This window comes from Corvus moneduloides, chromosome 3, assembly GCF_009650955.1.
Source record: "Corvus moneduloides isolate bCorMon1 chromosome 3, bCorMon1.pri, whole genome shotgun sequence".
NCBI lineage: Eukaryota > Metazoa > Chordata > Aves > Passeriformes > Corvidae > Corvus > Corvus moneduloides.
In genome coordinates, this window is record NC_045478.1 from 38,483,565 (window position 1) to 38,501,631 (window position 18,067).

The window sequence follows — 18,067 nt, forward strand, 5'->3', positions numbered from 1 at the left end:
CTTCCTAGTGATGCCATGAAGATTTTTTGCCTTCTCTTTTATACCCCTGTTATACCTTTTTTACAAGTTCTATATTCTTAGTGCTTTTTGCCTACATTCTTGGACTTATTTGTCCAGCTAGAAGACTAAACATTTTAGAAGCTTCATAGGTAGGGGTTAGTGTGCCCCAGACCCCAAGGTCCTCTCCAGAACACATTCTGTAAAGTAAGATAGAACCATCCAGGGGAAGGCTCCTTGGGGAGGGGGGCTCATTCAAGCCTCTCATTGGGGAATTTTTGATAGATATGCTAATTAGTAAGACCTATAATGTTATACCAGATCTTTTGGGGGTGTGCACTGTGGTGTGCATTTCGGTGCATTCGACCTGGATGTAGTGCACCTAAGGATCCTTAAAATAAATACCAAGGTAAAATCCCTTTTCCCTTCTACCCATGTTTGACTCTTGATTTTAAGATGAGGAAAAGGCATCACTAGTAGCTGGTTCAGTGCTGTGTTTTGGATTTAGTATGAGAACAATGTTGGTAACATTGGTGTGTTACCACACAACACAGTTGTGGCTCAGTAGTGCTTAACCATGAGTCCAGGTCTTTTCAGTGTCTCCTGCTCTGCCAGTGAGGAGGGGCACAAGAAACCAGGAGGGAACATGGCCAGGACAGCTGACCTGAACTGGCCAAAGGGATATCCCATACTATAGTATGTTACATCCAGTATTGAAAATCAGGGAATTTGGCCAGGAGGGGCTGATTGCTGCTGCAGGATGGGCTGGGCATCTGTCAGCAGGTGGTGAGCAATTGTCTTGGTTTTCTTGGGTTTTATATCTCTCTCTCCTTTTGTCAATAGTAGAATTATTAGTAAATTTTATTTTGATTTAAGTATTAAACTGTTTTTACATCAACCCACAAAGTTTCCCTTTTGTTTTCGATTCTCCTCCCCACTGTGGGGCTTGGGGGGGAATGAGTGAGGAGCTGGGTGGTGCTTAGTTGCCAGCTGGAGTTAAACCGTGGCACTCTGGAACTGATTACTGTGAATTACTGAAGTGTTGTATCTTTTTTAAAGTAACGGCTGATGTTGCAGGTGGAGCAGAATCCATGGCTAGGGTTTGGAGCGATTGCTGTGGCTGTTCTGTGTTCAGGATTTGCAGGTACAGTATTATTTCTGTTCACGGGCTGCATCTAAAGGACTGGAGAACTCACAGTGTTTAAAACTGAACACTCTACATTTGTTAACTGTCTTCCTGTAATAGTTTATTCCCTCTGCCCATAATTATCTTCTACTTCTGGTAATTATGGCAGATTCATAATATGATTACTCCCATTGTCAAGCAAATGATAGGAGCATGTGCCATTGGTTTTACATGATGCAACATAGAAGGCTGGTTTGCAAGTGGAAGTGTCTTTCAAATGCTGTGAATAAGACTGTAGGGAGCAGCATAATGACTCACTGTGTACATTTAATTAATGTACATCAATTTTATAAAGTTTACTTTGCAGTGAATAGCTCCTCTATGGTGATCACATGAAATAGTTGTATTTTTTTAACACAGGGAACTGAGCTCCTCTCTCAGCTCTTGCACCAGCCCGGAAATACACATTGCCATAGTTCTGTAGGTGGAAAATCTAACTGGGATGCAGAGGGAGCATGAGGAAAGCAGAGAGGTAGATTAGTAGCAGGAAGTCTGGATAAACTCAGTGAAGGATTTTTGGTTTTATTTATTTTTGCTTTGTTCTAAAGCCAGTGTCTCTCCTCAGGGTAGTTTTTTCTTTGTCTTCTGGAGAAGGACACCAAAACTTTAGGACAAGTGAACTGGTGCTCAGAAATAAAGAAATGCAAATTACTTCTTAATTTGAAGTTTGGCTCACAGGGGCATTTTCCCCTGGCTGTAAACTGGATTCTTCCCCCCTCCTCTGTAAAAAACCAAGGTACTGTCACCCACCTCTAGTACTGTAAAATCCTGAAAGAATAATCTTATCCTGTGCATAGATGCTCATTACTCATGGAAAAACATTCTGGTGGGCAGAGGAGGAAAGGAGGAGAGTGTCATTCTTATTTGGTGCTGTTTCAGTGAAATGGGCACTTTGGAGCAGAAATACTAAATAAAACTGTATAGAGCTCAGTCAGCTTTTCCTGGAAGGTTATGAATTTCCTCATTTAAATAGATGCTCCCAGGCCACAAGACAAAATACAGCCTTCAGAGTCTCCTGAAACTCCTGCTTTCCCCAGTAATGTGGGTCAACAGCTGTGCTTCCAGAGGTCTGCAAATTCAGAGCACTGACAGGCTGATGCAGACAGCTTGAGACACTTAGGGCTTTCTTCTCCTGCAAAAGGATTGCAGCTTGGGTTTCCTTGCTGACAGCTGAAGCTCTGGGGCAGCTGGGAGGGACAGTGTGTTTCATCCGCAGAGCTCCTTATGCCCTTGGGGCTTTACATGTTGAAAACATAAATCCTATTCAAATTCCCTTCCTCTTCTTCCTTCCCACGCTCACATGAAGCAGTTATTTTGGCATTAGACCTCCAGTTTCTGGACTGACCATGTTTTACAGTGTGTTTTATTATTCAAGCAAAAGAAAAAAAAGGTTAAGTGTTTTTGTCACTTAGAGATCAAAAATAAGGTTTTTCTTCGAATTGCTGATCCTGTGATAATTCTCAAGTATCTGGGGCCCCAACAATGCTTTTAAAAGTATTGGACAGATAATTTAATGGCAGATCCTTTATGACTTACAACAGTTCTGAAGAGTGAGTTCTCTTATCGGCCCCCATACTTTCCTTCCTCTTGTCTAGTGGATTTGTGAACTGTATATTCACAAATCTAGAAGCATAGTTTTATTGGTTTGCCTACTGTTTTCTCAGTTTATAAAATTTGCAAATATGATTCATACTTGCAAATTTCATGCCAAATTTCTGTTACATTGGTTACACCTGGTTGTGCTCTGTGGGTCTTCTCAGGGGGCAGAAATCTCAAGGTAGTTGTTCTGAGTTATTTTAAAGGTTGCAGTCAACTAGTTTGTTGTTGTTTACACTTCAAAAATTTATATTCCTATGAGGTAATATAGTATCTCCTTGTTTTTGTAATTATTTGAACCCCTGAAATAGAAATCTGCTCTGTCATTTATTCACCATAAATACTCACTATATTAAATTATAAATTGCATTTTTTGTCAATAAAAGAGTAGCAAGACCTTCCTTGAAGCTAACTTGGGGATTTTAGAGGGGGATGTGCCTAGGCCTTCTAACACATGGGTCTTTGTGCCACCTGTGTTGGTTCCATATTATTTTCTCATATGGTATGAAGGATCTTGTGTGATATTAATCACCAATAAACTTCTAGTCAATAGGGCTCTCACCAGAAGGTCATGGAAGTGGCTGGTAAGAGTCCTGCAAACTGCTCTCCCTGTTTTGAAATGTGGAGGAAATTCCAGAACTTGACAGAGTCGTGATGGGTGAGCAGTGGTTAAAAAGGCAGGTGGTGATGGCCTTGCCAAATGTCTGCCTTTTAGTCTGACAAATGCCTCCCAAGTAGGATAATGAAGAAGTATTTGGGGAGTTTCAGTAATGCAGAACATAAAAATAATGCTCTTCAGTATGAGCTTTAGATTAAAATGAATTCCACTTCCTCAAAACCAACCTGTAGTTTCAATTAGCAGAAGGCTTCGATTTTGATTTGCTCTGTAATCCTCTGTGGTTTCAGAACGAGCTGCTCTGCCAAGTGCTCTGTGAGCACAAAGCTCCTGAGGAGTTTTCAGTTTCAGTGCTGAGGTAATAGAGATCCTCCCTTCCTCCCCTACCCCCCAAGAAAAATTGGACTAAAATCAATCAATCTAAAACTAAAATCAACATTAAATTATTTACATGGAGGCTGTGGATTGAAAAAGGGCAAAGATGGGAAAGGGTAAGGATAAAATGGATTGAGGGAAACCTTCCTGTTGAGTCAAAGCAGATCCTCTTGCTAGACTGAGCCCCAGGGCCTGACCAATGGTTTCGGCCTAAAGGTTTTAACTGCACTTAAACTTAACAGCCTAATTTGAACAATTTAACAAAAGATTCTGTAAGACAACAGTAACTCGCTTATAGGCCTAAGTTAGTTACGAATCTGAAGTGTTTGAGAATGTAAGAGAGGACATCCATAGTCCCTTTGCTGTAGCATATGCATGCTCACACAGATGTAAAGGAGTTTGTACAGGGCAAAGAATGCCCCTGGAGTTCAGTGAAGGGCTCACATGGATGCCTTTTTCATCTTCTCAGCGGGCCAGGGGTTGAGCCTGGAGGAGTGGGGGCACCAGCCAAGTATCCATCATTGGCCTTCAGCAGTGGTCTTCCAGGGATAGTGAACTTGAGAGTTTGCTGGCTCTAAGCGGTGTCCCACTCTGAGCGAGGTTGTCTGGTTTTAAAATGCAGTAAACCGTGAATCATTCTTCTCACTGAAATGTTTTTGGTTTTTTGTTTGTTTTGGTTTGGTTTTTTTCAGGAGTTTATTTTGAAAAGGTGTTAAAGAGTTCAGATACTTCCTTGTGGGTGAGGAACATTCAGCTGTACTTATCTGGGATTGTGGTGAATTTATTTGTTGTGTACATGTCAGATGGAGCCCAAGTTCTAGAGAAAGGGTTTTTCTATGGCTACACATACTACGTCTGGTTTGTCATCTGTAAGTATCTTGTGGTTTTAGTCTTTTGGCATTGCTTTTCCTCTTTAACAATGATATAACTGATTGCAGGAAGCTACAAATTCAGTCTAACACTCCTTCTACTGTGTTTTGATGGATTTTATTTAAAAGTATCATTTCCTTGGAAGTTACTCACTTACTCAATTTAAAATTGTGCTGAAACAGCAGCCTAAATAATTGACTAGCAAGTAGATCATCTTTAAGTGAGTCATATCTTATTTACTGGATGCCACATAGACATCCCATTCCACTGAATGATATGTTAAATCACTAATTAGGACAATGTAGCCCAAACCAGGAGCCACACTAGTGGAGTAAAATGCATCATTTCAAGAGTAACCAACTGCACCTGTACTAATGGTAACACCTTATCTACTTCCTAGTTCTGGCCAGTGTAGGTGGCATCTACACCTCGGTGGTTGTTAAGTACACAGATAACATCATGAAAGGCTTTTCTGCAGCAGCAGCCATTGTTCTCTCTACTGTGGCATCAGTCATCCTCTTTGGCCTTCAGATAAGTAAGTGCCTTTTTGCCTTTGATTTGATGGCCGTGCATGTTTCCTGCCTGTCCAGCCTGCTATACACAGCCCATACCAAAGCCATCATTTGTGCCCCCTCTCAGTTTTTCTGGTTTTAGCTTCAAGTCTTCTCCAGGACTCCTGTGCACTAATGCATCATTGTCTCTGTTGTGGTGCACAAGGTGCCTGATGACTCTGTGCTTTCAAAGGCATCGGTGGTTTGTTCTTTCAGAAGCATCTACAACATCAAACAGAAAGGTTCTTTTGGTTTAAACAGCTTTATTTTCATGCATCACTTTCTGATGCAGTTTAGTGTGTGATACAGCTGTTTACCTGGAACTGCTGTTGATAGGTTATTATTTCTTGTTTGGTTTAGTACAGCCAGTGCCAAATTAATTCCTCAGCTATTTCTTCAAAGGGCTTTACACATCCCTGTTGAGTTACACCCACTACAGCATTAACTTCTACTTTCCCCGTCTGCTGTGGACACCATGTCAGAAAGTCAAAGAGCAGCTGAGGTTTTGACTGACTGATGTGGTGGATATTTTTGAGGGCAAACAGCAGATGGCTCTGGGCTGTTCTGCAGCTACAAAGGATTTTCTCCCCAGTCAAGTCTGCATCTGGTACTGTGCCCAGGACTCTTACTCAGTCCTTCACTGTTTAGTTGTGGGTAGTTTCCTACCTTAATCCAAAGATGATGTGGCAAAATAGTGGAAAAACTAGCTTTCTGATGTAGTATTAGTGAGGCAAAACTTAGAGAAAGTTTGCATAACGAGAAGACAATCAGTGTTTTGCTGCAAAAGAGCATCATAAAGCAAGGGATGAAAAAAACCCCACTTAATTTTAAAAACTTACTTGGGCAGAGTGTTTTACTGACAGTTGACACAAATCAAACCTGGACTAATGAGTTTCCTTACTTGTTAATAGTTTCTTAACCCTGTCTAGACATGGAAAGGCAAAAAAGATGCGTCATCACAGGCTACTTTATTACATTCACTGCTTTTTATTAATTTTATCAATAAGCAGTTAAGTTTTTGTAATGTAAGCCTGTCCAGATGGCACCTGGGACTGAAGGAGATGCTTCACTCTTGCTTTTATGACCACCACCACCACATTCTTGCTGATGAGACTAACGGGAGACGCAGGGATTGTAAACACTCAAGAGTTCCCAGTGACAGAGGATGAAGCTAAATGCTGTGACTTACCAATAGCTTGCTGTCCTGTTTAGTTATGGGTGACTTCAATACTGTCATTCAGATCTCATCATAACTTACACAGCTTGCTGAAGGTTTCTTCTTACATGAATATTTATTTAAGCTATTTTGTCTCCTTTCAGCTGTTACCTTCTCCCTGGGTGCTCTACTGGTGTGTATTTCTATTTACCTCTACGGATTACCTCGACAAGACACCACAAAAATCCAGCCCTCAGAGACTAAGAGCTCAAAAGAGAGACTTGCTCCTGTGTGATGTTGTCCATAAAAAGGGACAGATGGACAAGAGAAAAAACAGACTTTAAAAATGATTTTTTTTCCAAAATTAGCCTTAAGCTAGTCATGAAATGGTTTAAGTGGGATAGACTAAAAGCAGAAGTTAGTTCTGTTTTATGTGTGGAGTTTCCAGTGGCTGACACTGAGGCTACACTGCAGCTGAGGAGCTGGCTGGGTATTTTATGGAAGGTATTCTTCATTCACATTACAATGAAGAGTCTGATTTACAAGGAAAACCCAATGAAGGAACTGATCACTCAATTGTATATAATGTATATAACAAAGGGAAATCGGTCCTTTGTGTATTTGATAAACTGTCTTGCTCTTTGAGGGCAGAAATGCCTGAAAGCTTCATAAGAAATTATTAAAAAAAGCAACTACTGCCAGCATTTTCTCTTAAAATACTTGGCAATTGTAGTTTGATTAATGACAGGAACTGTTTCTCTTCTAGGCAATAGGTACAAGATGACACAACTCTACAGGGACTACCCCTGCTTTGAGCATCACCTACCTCAGAGTGATTAGAGGCAGCCCTTGCTGTCTGGTTTAAAAAGTCAGAGAAGACTCTGAAGTTGTGGATTTCCTTCTTCTCTTCAAATGTTTTCTATACCTGCTGTAAGGGGTAGAGGGATCTTCTATGTGTAGTACAGGGGAACATTTGTATTTGTTCCTGTACCTCTGGCTTAATTATGAGTTAGTCAACACAAAGTTTCTGTCTACAAGATTTTTTCTCTCTAAACTTCTCTGTGCATACAGAGTGATGCTTGAAAATGGTTCCTGTGCATGTTAGCCTTTAATTTATTAGTGCCAACTCTGTAATTTCAACCTCCTTCCTCACCTTGTTAGGCTTTCTAGAAATTTCAGCTCTACATTGGGGGAAAACTGACCCTGGTGCATTTGGGCAGCTTGTTGACATTCACAGTGGAGTTGTAACATGACCAAGTTCATACTCTTGGATATATTCCTTCAGACATTAATTAAGCAGCTGGGTTTTACTTGAAAGTGGGGCACATTAAACACAGCAGTAACAAACATGCTTAAATTCTCTTCCAATGGGAGAGGATGTTCCCCTCTGCCTTTTACTGACTGTTCTGTGTATCAGAGCAGCCACCACAGTGCTCCTCTTGGGAGTCGAGGCTTCCATGGTGGAGGGTAGTGCCAGGCACCTGCAGGAGCTCGCAGGTGCTGCTCCACCTCTCTCCAGCAGTGTGAGGCTCAGGGCTGCCAAGCAGCACCTGCCACGTGGGTCAGTGTACACAGTGCTGAGGGAACACTGCGCTTCCTGTTCCACCAGCTGGCCAACAGTCTCTTCTTGCTGGCCATCACGTCAGCGTGACAGAGGAAGGGCTGAGGAACAGGGTGTGGTGTGACAGCTGCCAGTTGGGCTTGGCTGAGGCTTCTGAAGGGGGAATGCAGCACAACACACAGGAAAAGGTCTCTGCATGGTCTGAGTAACTCTGTTTGTTAAACAGACAGAGCACCTTGATCCATTGTGGCATTAGGCCTTGGTACACAGTGGCAACCACAGGAATGGAGAACTTTGCTTAGGGCAGCACAGTTAACACCACTTCCTCTACCAAAAGGATGTGATATTTACATGGCAAATACACAGCGAGTATTTTTATGGGAAGTTCCAGGTAGAAGTGCCACCAAATGCCCGAAGAAAGTGATTGTGACAGCCTTGCCCCCTGCAAATGGCCATGCAGCACCTGCTCTTCTGCAGTTGGTAGGATGGAGAACACAAACTTCCCAGCGCAGATGGAGTTTTCAGCCTGCAGGAGCAGTGACACACAGGAGAGGATTCATATCATTGTGGAGAAACATTTTACTAAGAGATGTGACTTTACATCGCATATGGCCTCGTTACATTTGAGTTATGGGTGTAATGCCAAGAAGTTTCATTCCGTTGGCTAGAACCAAGCGTGCAGCTTGGAAGAGACAGAGCCGTGCCTGGAAAACAAGAAAAAAGTCATTTTAGGGTAGTGCTACAGAATAGGGTGTGGTTCCTGGAACAGCAGTTTGAAGCAGAGGTGAGAACACCGTGTGCAGCCTGTCCCTGTGCAGTCTCAGCCCCTACCAAGATTCAGATCTACACATAACCTGAGCACTAGGGAACACACCAATGCTGCCAGAATTCACATCAGCTGCTGGCAGCCCATTATTGCACTGTCAACAGAGGGACACTTTGTCAAACAAAGGAAGCTGGAGAGGAATGTCCAGCCCAGCCCTTGTGGCAGAGCAAGCAGAGATGCCTGAATAAGAGTGCAATGACTAAAAACTGAAAATCTTTCATGCACCACGGGCTAGTACAGCCTGAGGATACTGCTGGAATCCCTCCCCTCGCTGTGCCTGGGTGACAAGCTGTCAAACAACTACGGGCTGCTTTGAAAATTTCACTCTCCCTTGTCAATGTCTTGGCTGTTATACAGCTGGCTGTTGGGAAGGGCTCTATCAAGCTTGATCCAAAAATCATAGTTCTTGAAAGCTGTCACATTGCAAGATATTTAGAAATATTTTTATTTACAGGATAAGGTACTGAAACTTTCCTTTAAATCTGATGTAGTCCATCTCCAAAGGCACAGATGCCTACAGTATCTAAGCTCAAACACAGACTGCAGCTCCACCATTTCCACTGAATGCTTTTCCCCTACAGCACAACTCAAGACTTAAATGTGACTTCCTACCAAAATCAAATAGGTAATTCCTTTTGAAATAGATGAAAGAAAACAAGAGAGGCAGTGTAATTAATATATCATTTACTGAGTCATTAGGAGGTCAAACATTGCCTTGGAGATCAGTAAAAAGAATTTGCATTTATAAGGAATGGCACATTAACAGTTGTCAGCCTATGTGCTTTAGCTAGAGAGGCAATACCGACAACTTGGGATATGTAGGTGGCAAGAGGGAGGAGACAGATTCAGTTCTCTCCTAATTCTCTATCTTCCCACATAACCACTAAAGGAAACCATCAAAAGTCAACCACCAATTAAATGCTCAAATGTTTACTCTTAAAATATTTAGAAGGAAAGGTGATGAGAAGGTGTTTGACTGGGTCTGGAGCAGCTGTCCTTAAGGAACGTTGTGTTTTGGGAGGATCAAGCAGAGCAGCCCTTTCCAGGAGGCACAACTGTGAACAGCAATCCCTGCATTCCCTAAGCAGTGCCGGCCTTGGGAGAGCCTGACTGTCGGCTCCTCCACCTGTGGGTGCGTATTCCCCCCAGTGGTGACACAGCTGGGCTGGCAAAGCCCTGATGGATCCTTCCACGGGGCTGCCTTGCCAGGCTCCAGCCCCCAACCCCGCGGTGCCGTACCTGTGCCACGTCAGGCGTGCTGCCTTTCACGGGAAGGGTTTTGTGTGCCACGGCTGCCAGGTGGCTGAAAGGGAAAACACGGGAGAACAGTGAGAAGGAGCAAGTCACTTGACAAATGCAGTGCTGTGGGCTACAGAAAGCAGCAAAACTGGAAGAGCCACCCACAACTGCAGCATGCCAGAGGCTGATTTCCAACAGCTTCTTCACCTGGCTGAAGGAGGGCATGGTTTTTTGTAGCCTGCATAGTGTTGATGGCATGCCCTGACAACTTAATTCTCCTGAAATAACCCCAAAATAATCTCCCTGCTAAACACATACCCTCCCACTCCCTGCCCTCCATCCCCCCAAAAAACCCACAAAACAATCTCAGGACTGCTCTGGGAAGATCCTTGACAACCTACCCTATCATTCCAAGATGCATGATTCTTTGTACAGTTTTCCTTAACTTGTTAAAGCCTTCCCCATACACAGGCTCTACAGCTTCCTCCACCAAGCCTACTCCAGCATTTCATGGTGCTGTCCAACCCCTATGGGAATCAGATACACAGTAGAACTTACACTAATAACAAGCTTTGTTCATGGGCTGAGATAGTGGTTAAAAGCAGTTTGGATAAAATTTCCTAGCTGAAATGTTGATATTGAGAGGATGTTATCAGCTCAAATCTGCTCCTTAAGACATCATTAGTCCACCATGATTTTGGGTTCAGATACTGTGTTTCAGCCAAGTGATTATTTTTTCTTAAAAGCTGTTAAGCTTCTGAGGAGGGTCCTGGCTCCAGCCTTGATCTCTACTATTTATTACATTATTTGCTATCCTACTTTATATATTTCCTGCTTCATGGAAACTGTCCCACACATTTGCATCTTCCTACTATTTTTACTCTTCAAAGCAGTGCAGATATGAGGGCTGCAGAGCCAACTCAGGAAGACCTGTCCTCACTGGAGACACCACCAGTATCAGCAAACACCTTACCTCAGTGTGAGGAGGTAGCTGACAATGTGCTTGGGTTGCAGATCCTGAGAAGATCTATACAGGACCTCGTCATACCTGTGAAGGAAGAAAAGGATTGTTTGGTGCTGAAGTGGTACAAGGTGTACTCAGATAGAAGGCTCGTCAGACTTGCTTAAGTCAGAACAAGCACACAACCACAGCTGTAGAATTAGCACAACTAATCTTCTGAAGCAGACCTAAGCCATGTCATTAGCACACAGCTGATTATTCCTTCCTTGTTCACTTGTTACTGAAGGAGACTGTTTCTGCTCCTCATCATGCAAACACCTCGGAGAGGCAGGCTATAGCAAAGAGAACACGAGAGCTATATTTGCTCCTGGAACATTATGTCTGGTTTTACATCTCAACACTAATTGTAAGTTTCTAGGAGCAAAAAATGTGTTAAATAACCAAGGAAATCAAAATAGTCCGTTAGAGAGCATTGCCTTTAGTAAATGCAGCTTAGAATTTTAAGTAGATAAAAAGAATATTGCAACATTAGAAAAAGACAAATCCTGGAATACAGAATCACACAGAATGGGTCAAGTTGGATGGGACCACAGTGGGTGGTCCAACCTCCCTGGTCAAGCAGGGTCATCCTACATCACTTACACAATACAGTTAACTTTGTAAGACAGTATTAAACAGGGTAGTGCAAGCAGAGGCAGGAGATCTATGTTTTTTCTTCATGTGTTTTGCTGTCCTTTTTCACAGCCTGCAAGAAGGTACCAACACCTCTAGGGCTGAAGAGATTTCAAATTCAAAGTGGGGAGTGGACTTCTTGATCTCTGCTCAGCTCCCAGGCCCATCACTGCCAGCATGCCCAAGCTGACCTGCCATGGAACCTTCCTCTCTTAAAGACAAGCTGCAGAACTGGGGAGTGCACCCTGATAACGAGGGCTCTGCAGTCATGTAAGAGTATAAAAAAAATCCCAAGAAACAACTCACATGTTTTCTGTGAAATACAATGGCACTGGATAAATAAGACACTACTGGTTTTACTGAGAGCTGTCTGGTCCTGCTGTTGCACAAGAGAGCAGGCAGCAAACCATGGACTGCAGGCAGACCTCTGGAGGCAATTACAGTTAATGGTAGGGCTCTGCAGCCAACATGTGCAGGTCAAAGGAGCCACCTGGTGCCCTGGCATGAGTTTTGGAAGTCCTAGTTTTAAACAGATGGCCTCAGGAAGGTCTTAGTATGGTCAAAAGAGTTAACTTGCTGGCACTGCACAGTGTGCAATGCAGTACATAGGAATTCTGAAAGCTTTGGTCACCTCCAACTCCCATCACAGGCTGCACAACATGGACAACTCCCTTGTCTCCATAGTTTAATTATACACCTATGAAATAATGAAAACAGAAACTGCTACACTTTAGGACTGAATTAATGAAGAACATTACTGCTATTAACAGGTACCAATTGTGCATGTTCAGTAGCTCTGAAGAATCCATTTACCTCACCTCCTCTCTCTTTTCTCACATGACAAAAACAGAACATGAGGGACCAAGCAAATCTGCAGCTAATATTTATACAGAGCTTAGCACACTTTTGTGAAGACAAGAAATAATTAGGAGGCTCATGTACACAGAGTACGTTCCGAAGACTGCTTTTTCCATCATATGGCTTCTAAAGCCACAAACACTTCAAATGTTGCGATCCATGTGGCACAAAAGGCAAGTCATTGCCCCAAACAGCCATTTTTTCTGATGATCATGCAGTCTGTGCCTTCTCAATAGGTCAGTGGCATATCCAGATATTTATTTTAAGGGAACTGGTATTTGGAAAGAACACTAGACAAACCTGAGAAGATGCTGCAGAACAGAGATGGCATCTGGCTCTTGCAAGCACGCCACATTAACGTCAGTTAGCTCTGCATTCCCATGCATCTGTTCTAAACTAAAATGTAAGAATGGAAAACAAATGCTGGATGTAAACCACCTCTTAACAATGCTGAACAAAAAAACCAGTAATCTGTGTTTTTAAGAGAACAGAGTAGGCTCTGCTCAAGCTGAATAGAACACTGAGACAGACTAGCTGACTGCAACCTAAGATAAAAAACAAAAAGATTTGTGCTGGCCATTCAGTTAGCAACACGGTTAGAGACATGCATGGACAACAGGTCCAGAAGCTAAAAGGACTAGGGAGGTAGTCAATCCCCCACTAATGGTACCCTGGCACCACCAATACCTACATGATAAGGGAGTACAAGAGGAACAGACCAGAGAAAGGGATCAGGCTTGCATGTTCTCCCCGAACACCATGTCCTGCTACCATTGCCTCAGAACATCAGGCTGCTACACACCTTTGGCCTGACCCAGGAAGGAATCTTACATGAAAACACATATTGAGGTCCGCTCTGGCAGTTCAGTAAAATTGATTAAACTGTTCAAACTGGACTCTTCTGAAACTCTTTTAAAAAAATAATTAAACATGTCAGGTGTTTGACCTAAGCCAACAGGAAGAGATCTCCTTTTAATCTTGGTTACCAACAGTGGGAAATAACAATGTTAAAAATAATCCAATAGTTACTGTGCTAGCTAAAACATCTAAGTTCTGTGATGTGGTGTATTTTACAAGTTTTGTAAAATACATTTTGGCTTTTACATCAGTTTCCTTAGCTCTAGGCTACCATTCCTCATCACTGACACCAGCCACAAAGAGGCTGTTCCTAGAACTGAGAAAGTACATGAACAGTTAGCTCAGTTCCGTGGAAACGAGGTAGAAAATTAATTTTAATTGGCCTGTTCTTCTGGGAAGTCTCAATGATTTCCATCTTAAACTCACACCTCTGCTGAAAAAGTGAGCATGTGTCATATTTAAGGAGTTAGCACTACTACTACTTAGCAAAGCAGTAAGTTAATAAGGTTAAAATTCATGTCAAACTGTACTGTGCAGAAATGCTCCTCTTACCTATGGAGTCTGGCATGGGTGTACTGCAAGAACACACCTGTATCTCCCCGACTTTGGAGAGCTCGATCCCAGCTAAACTGGTAATCAGATGACAGAAGGCCCCGGAAGTCCTGCAACAATAAATTGGTGTCGCCCAGATAGGGCTCTTCATCTCAATTTGTAACTTCTCACAGATGATGCAAACACCTCGTGAGGCAGCTCAGACTCACCTGAATTATGAGTGCTGCAAGACCAACCTTCTCTGCTGTCTCCACAGGATCTTGTACCTCTTTGGTTGCTGAAGAGAAACAGAAAAAAATCATTAAGTCTGCAGTATCATAATGACCTCTTGCTCAGACCTGGAGATGCCAATAAAAGAGCTTATCTTCCATAACTGTAAACTAGCAATATGGAAATTGTCAGCATGCATGCAGCAAGGAGTCTAGGATATAAATCTCTCTTAAAAGCTGAAAACAGCTGTTTCACATGGGCTTTTTCCCACTTTCCCAGATTTTGAGGTAAGAAGGGTTCATTATGACAGGCCACACAGGCTACCCCGAATTCCTTTTCACAATTCTGACAGCCAGTCTCCAAGATCAGGGAAATGCAGATTTTGCTGAAAAACTGACAAAAAGCTCCAAGTGATAGAAGATACATAAACAAAAAAAGGAAAAGTTGTTCTAATGGCTAATGGACCATTTGGATGTACGTTTAGGGAGTATTCACACCATCCACTGTAGATATCTAAACTGACTATACTAAGGGCATCTGAACTGGGAGAATCATGGAATGCTCTGGGTTGGAAGGGACCTTTAAAGATCATCCAGTCCGAACCCCCTGCCACGTGCAGGGAACACCATCTCCTTGTCCAGTTTACAAGGAAAATCATCAGTTTTAAAAAAGCTGAGAAGGCAGAGCAAGGAAGATACATACTACTTAAGATGATCACATTGCTGACTCAATCCAGCACCTAACTCCAGAGAGCACAAGAGGGGGCAGCATTTCACTGGGAACTGCCTGAATCTGTACTGCATCAGGAGGAAACGATCCTGGAACCACAGCCCGATCGAGGTGCAGGCAAACTCTCCCTTCAGTACAATCTGGGGCAGAGCAGTGACCTCCCGGGCACTTGGAACAGCCACGAGGCTGGCAGGGTGACAAGGCAGTAGTGGGAGGCAAGCAAAGGTCACTCTTGCCAGAGAAAGCTGTCAGAGCTATAAATCCTTTGGCTGAAATCTGACTGATCCCTGAACTCCAGCCCCAACCCCACTATTGACTAGTTTGTCTCTCCAGAAAAAAGAGATTGTTGTCCCCAAAGGCAGGTAGTTCCTTCCCAGGGTATGATGAAATAATTTCACTGAATGTGAATTTGCAAATCTGTAATTTAGGGGAGTTCACAGAGTTGCAAAGAATTATTTTAACATTGTTTATATTATGGGAAGTACTAAAAGAAAGAAAAAGGGTGTATCACTGTGATTAGTGCAATGCAGGGAGAAGTGAAGGGTGGAAAAGATGACACAATTTGATCAACACAGAACATCAAAAGAAACTAATAAGACCTGAAATAGCTAACTTTTTGTGGAAGTCATGTTTTCTAACATCCTTGAGCGAACTTCATTTAAAACATCTTCCAGAAAAATTACTTCTCCTCTCCGAGTCTTCATGCCTTGAACTAGACCAAAAGACACATGCTGGCACCTGTGTTGAGAAGCAGCAGGACCAAAATTACATTTCAATTGAGAGAAATGTTTGTGGTGTTTGTTCAGAGCTGGATTCTCTATCAGGAAACAGCAATAACAGCTGAATAAATAACACTCCAACGTGGGAAGCTTAGTGATATAATCAGCAACTCTCGTTTCAGCAACCAAGCTCCATACTTATTATATAATGAGAAAATTATGATCAGAATTATGATAGCCTGGTCATTTGTGTGCTCTCAGGAATCTCTCTTGCTACTAGCTTTAGTACAGAGGCCTCAATGCAATAATTTGCAATAAATTGAGGAGAGGCAGGATACAGACAGATCAAATTACTGTGGCAACAGAGATCTGTTAATATAATTAGAAAAGGAGTCATAATAATTCTATTGTGGCCACATTAAACTAAAAGTATAATTAATCATTGCTAATAATAAAGTATTCATTGTTTCTGCTCATAATAATCCCAAGTATTATTCATGATTGAGAATCTAAGGTAATTTTAGCACAAGCTTAAGCACTGTGAAAGGAGGCAGGTTGGTATTCCTGAAGGCTAAAACCGTTTATTTAACCACAAAAGACACACAGTCTGGCAGAGAAGAATATGATTTAGTCTGTAGATCCATTACTGACCTTTGCTCAGATTGCTAACAAGGTTGGTAATTACAAGGAATTACAGCAGGGATACAGTTCCCTGCAATAGATACTTCAAGCCTGAAGCATGATTCAAACTCTGATTCTGATCTCTGCTGAAATAAAATACTTCAAGAGCTAATAATTTTATATGTGACCACACAATATCCCAGAAGCTATGCCACAAAGTCTCTTAAAAATTGTTTACCTTTTTCACATCAAGCAGTTATGAAAAACCTGTTAAATGAGAGACAGGGCTGTTTTTCCCATCCTAAACACACGGCAATGACTCCATTCACAAATAAATCAGACCAGCAGGAGTGGACACATAGAATGAAAAGGCTGCTCATGAGGACCTGAGGCTCAACTGCACATAATTCTGAGGGTTTGTTTCTCTGCTGGACTAGTATTAGTTGGGTCCTACAGACCAAATGTCTGCTTGTACCCTGGAGTCCATTACTTGCACACCAGCACCACATCTTGTAGCTTAGTTTCATCCAAAATGCCTTCATGATGTGTGCTATAGCATGGTGGTGGATGGACACCATCAGAAGATTCTCTTCAAAAGAGCACTCCACTGAAATTTCAATGTACATATTATACACATTCTTGGGGGAAAAAAAATTAACCACCAAACCCAGTATATAATTAAGATTTTTAGTACATACCTTTCTGCCCAGTCATAACCCATGAGCTTCAGTATTTGGAATAAATGTTGAAAGTGATTACTTTGACTTTTATCTGTCTAAGGAATAGAATTGATGCATATCAGAAAACACTACGAGTCTGATAAGGAGTAGCTTTTAACACACAAACACACAATACCACAGTGCCAGTAAGTCACTGCAAGCAAAATTAAGACCTACAAAGACAAGCAAGACTTGAAAATTGTGACAGCTGGAATCTATGGCAACGGGACTTCGAGTTATGTTAGAAAAAGAAATCCACCTTTTCAGAAATTATTATTCTCAGGTCATGAAGGCAAAGACACAAAGTGAAAGGAAACCTTGATGTTCTTTAGTTTCTCATGATCTGTGAGTTGCCCATCAAACAAAACATCTCCATTTTCACTTCAGAACCTTGCTGCCCATTATACCCCTGTGTTACATCACCAGACTCCAAGGGTCTTCTGGCTTAGATACAGAACACCTCTTTAAGCTCTCTGCCTCCAGAACCCACTAGTTTCTATCGTCTCCAGTGTGATTTGTAGTTTTACATCATAAGGCAGGTACATAAGTTTTTTTTAAAAAAAGTACACATTATCACAATTTCATAATGATACATCTTGTGCTCTCTTCTACTTTCGGTTACTCTCCTACGAATTGAAGTAGTTTCTGACTGTATGTTATGTCTAACAACAACCACCATATGGGTTTCTAGCCACAGCTGTTGCTATGAGGTTCATTTTCCTACCTAGTTGTTTCGACTGCCTCACTCAAACTCCTTTTTATCCCTCCTTAAAGAAAAATGCAGAGCTAACCAAATAATCACTATTTCCTCGTTTGTTTGGTGTTCTGCGACAGGGAGTGAGCAGTGCACGAAGTGCTTATCTTGTATTCATTCTCAACTCTACCACTGTATCAAGCACCTGCCTCCTCTCTCCTAGCTCCTCATAAGCTGCTCTGCTCCTGGGAGTCACCTCCCCATGCCAACTCACAAGCAAGGCTGATAAGTGGACAGCTGATAAGTGGACAGCAGTGGTCAGTGCTTCAAACAAGGCCTTCCTTTTCCATGCACCCTACAGATGAGGGGCATCTCTGCACAAAGCCAGACCTCTCTCACTAAATGGCTGGCTTTAAGGTAGAAACCTGCAGTCTGACAGCATGGATTATATTTAATTGTTCATATATAAAAGCATTTTCATCTCCTTCTTGAGTGCAACAT

The 18,067-nt window shown here is 42.2% G+C and overlaps 2 protein-coding genes across 7 annotated transcripts in view; one reads left to right on the forward strand and one right to left on the reverse strand.

Annotated features, from left to right (window-relative positions):
- Positions 1–7,370, forward strand: part of SLC35A1 (solute carrier family 35 member A1) — a 17,975-nt gene extending 10,605 nt beyond the window's left edge. For both annotated transcript variants that reach the window (XM_032105024.1, XM_032105023.1), the window contains exons 6-9: positions 1,075–1,141; positions 4,463–4,639; positions 5,041–5,175; positions 6,512–7,370. In XM_032105024.1, coding sequence (XP_031960915.1) covers positions 1,075–1,141; positions 4,463–4,639; positions 5,041–5,175; positions 6,512–6,642 — 510 coding nt within the window. In that variant the 3' untranslated portion in view covers positions 6,643–7,370. The remainder of the gene's footprint in view (positions 1–1,074; positions 1,142–4,462; positions 4,640–5,040; positions 5,176–6,511) is intronic.
- Positions 7,371–8,463: 1,093 nt separating this feature from the next.
- Positions 8,464–18,067, reverse strand: part of RARS2 (arginyl-tRNA synthetase 2, mitochondrial) — a 31,569-nt gene continuing 21,965 nt past the window's right edge. For 2 of the 5 annotated variants that reach the window (XM_032105019.1, XM_032105021.1), the window contains 8 exons: positions 16,852–16,928; positions 15,427–15,551; positions 14,084–14,151; positions 13,875–13,984; positions 12,765–12,860; positions 10,947–11,021; positions 9,974–10,037; positions 8,472–8,612 (listed from right to left, as the gene is read on the reverse strand). In XM_032105019.1, coding sequence (XP_031960910.1) covers positions 8,526–8,612; positions 9,974–10,037; positions 10,947–11,021; positions 12,765–12,860; positions 13,875–13,984; positions 14,084–14,151; positions 15,427–15,551; positions 16,852–16,928 — 702 coding nt within the window. In that variant the 3' untranslated portion in view covers positions 8,472–8,525. Of the gene's footprint in view, positions 8,613–9,973; positions 10,038–10,374; positions 10,501–10,946; positions 11,022–12,764; positions 12,861–13,874; positions 13,985–14,083; positions 14,152–15,426; positions 15,552–16,851; positions 16,929–18,067 lie in introns of those variants that run through there. The other 3 variants (XM_032105018.1, XM_032105020.1, XR_004239449.1) reach the window with 3 other exon arrangements.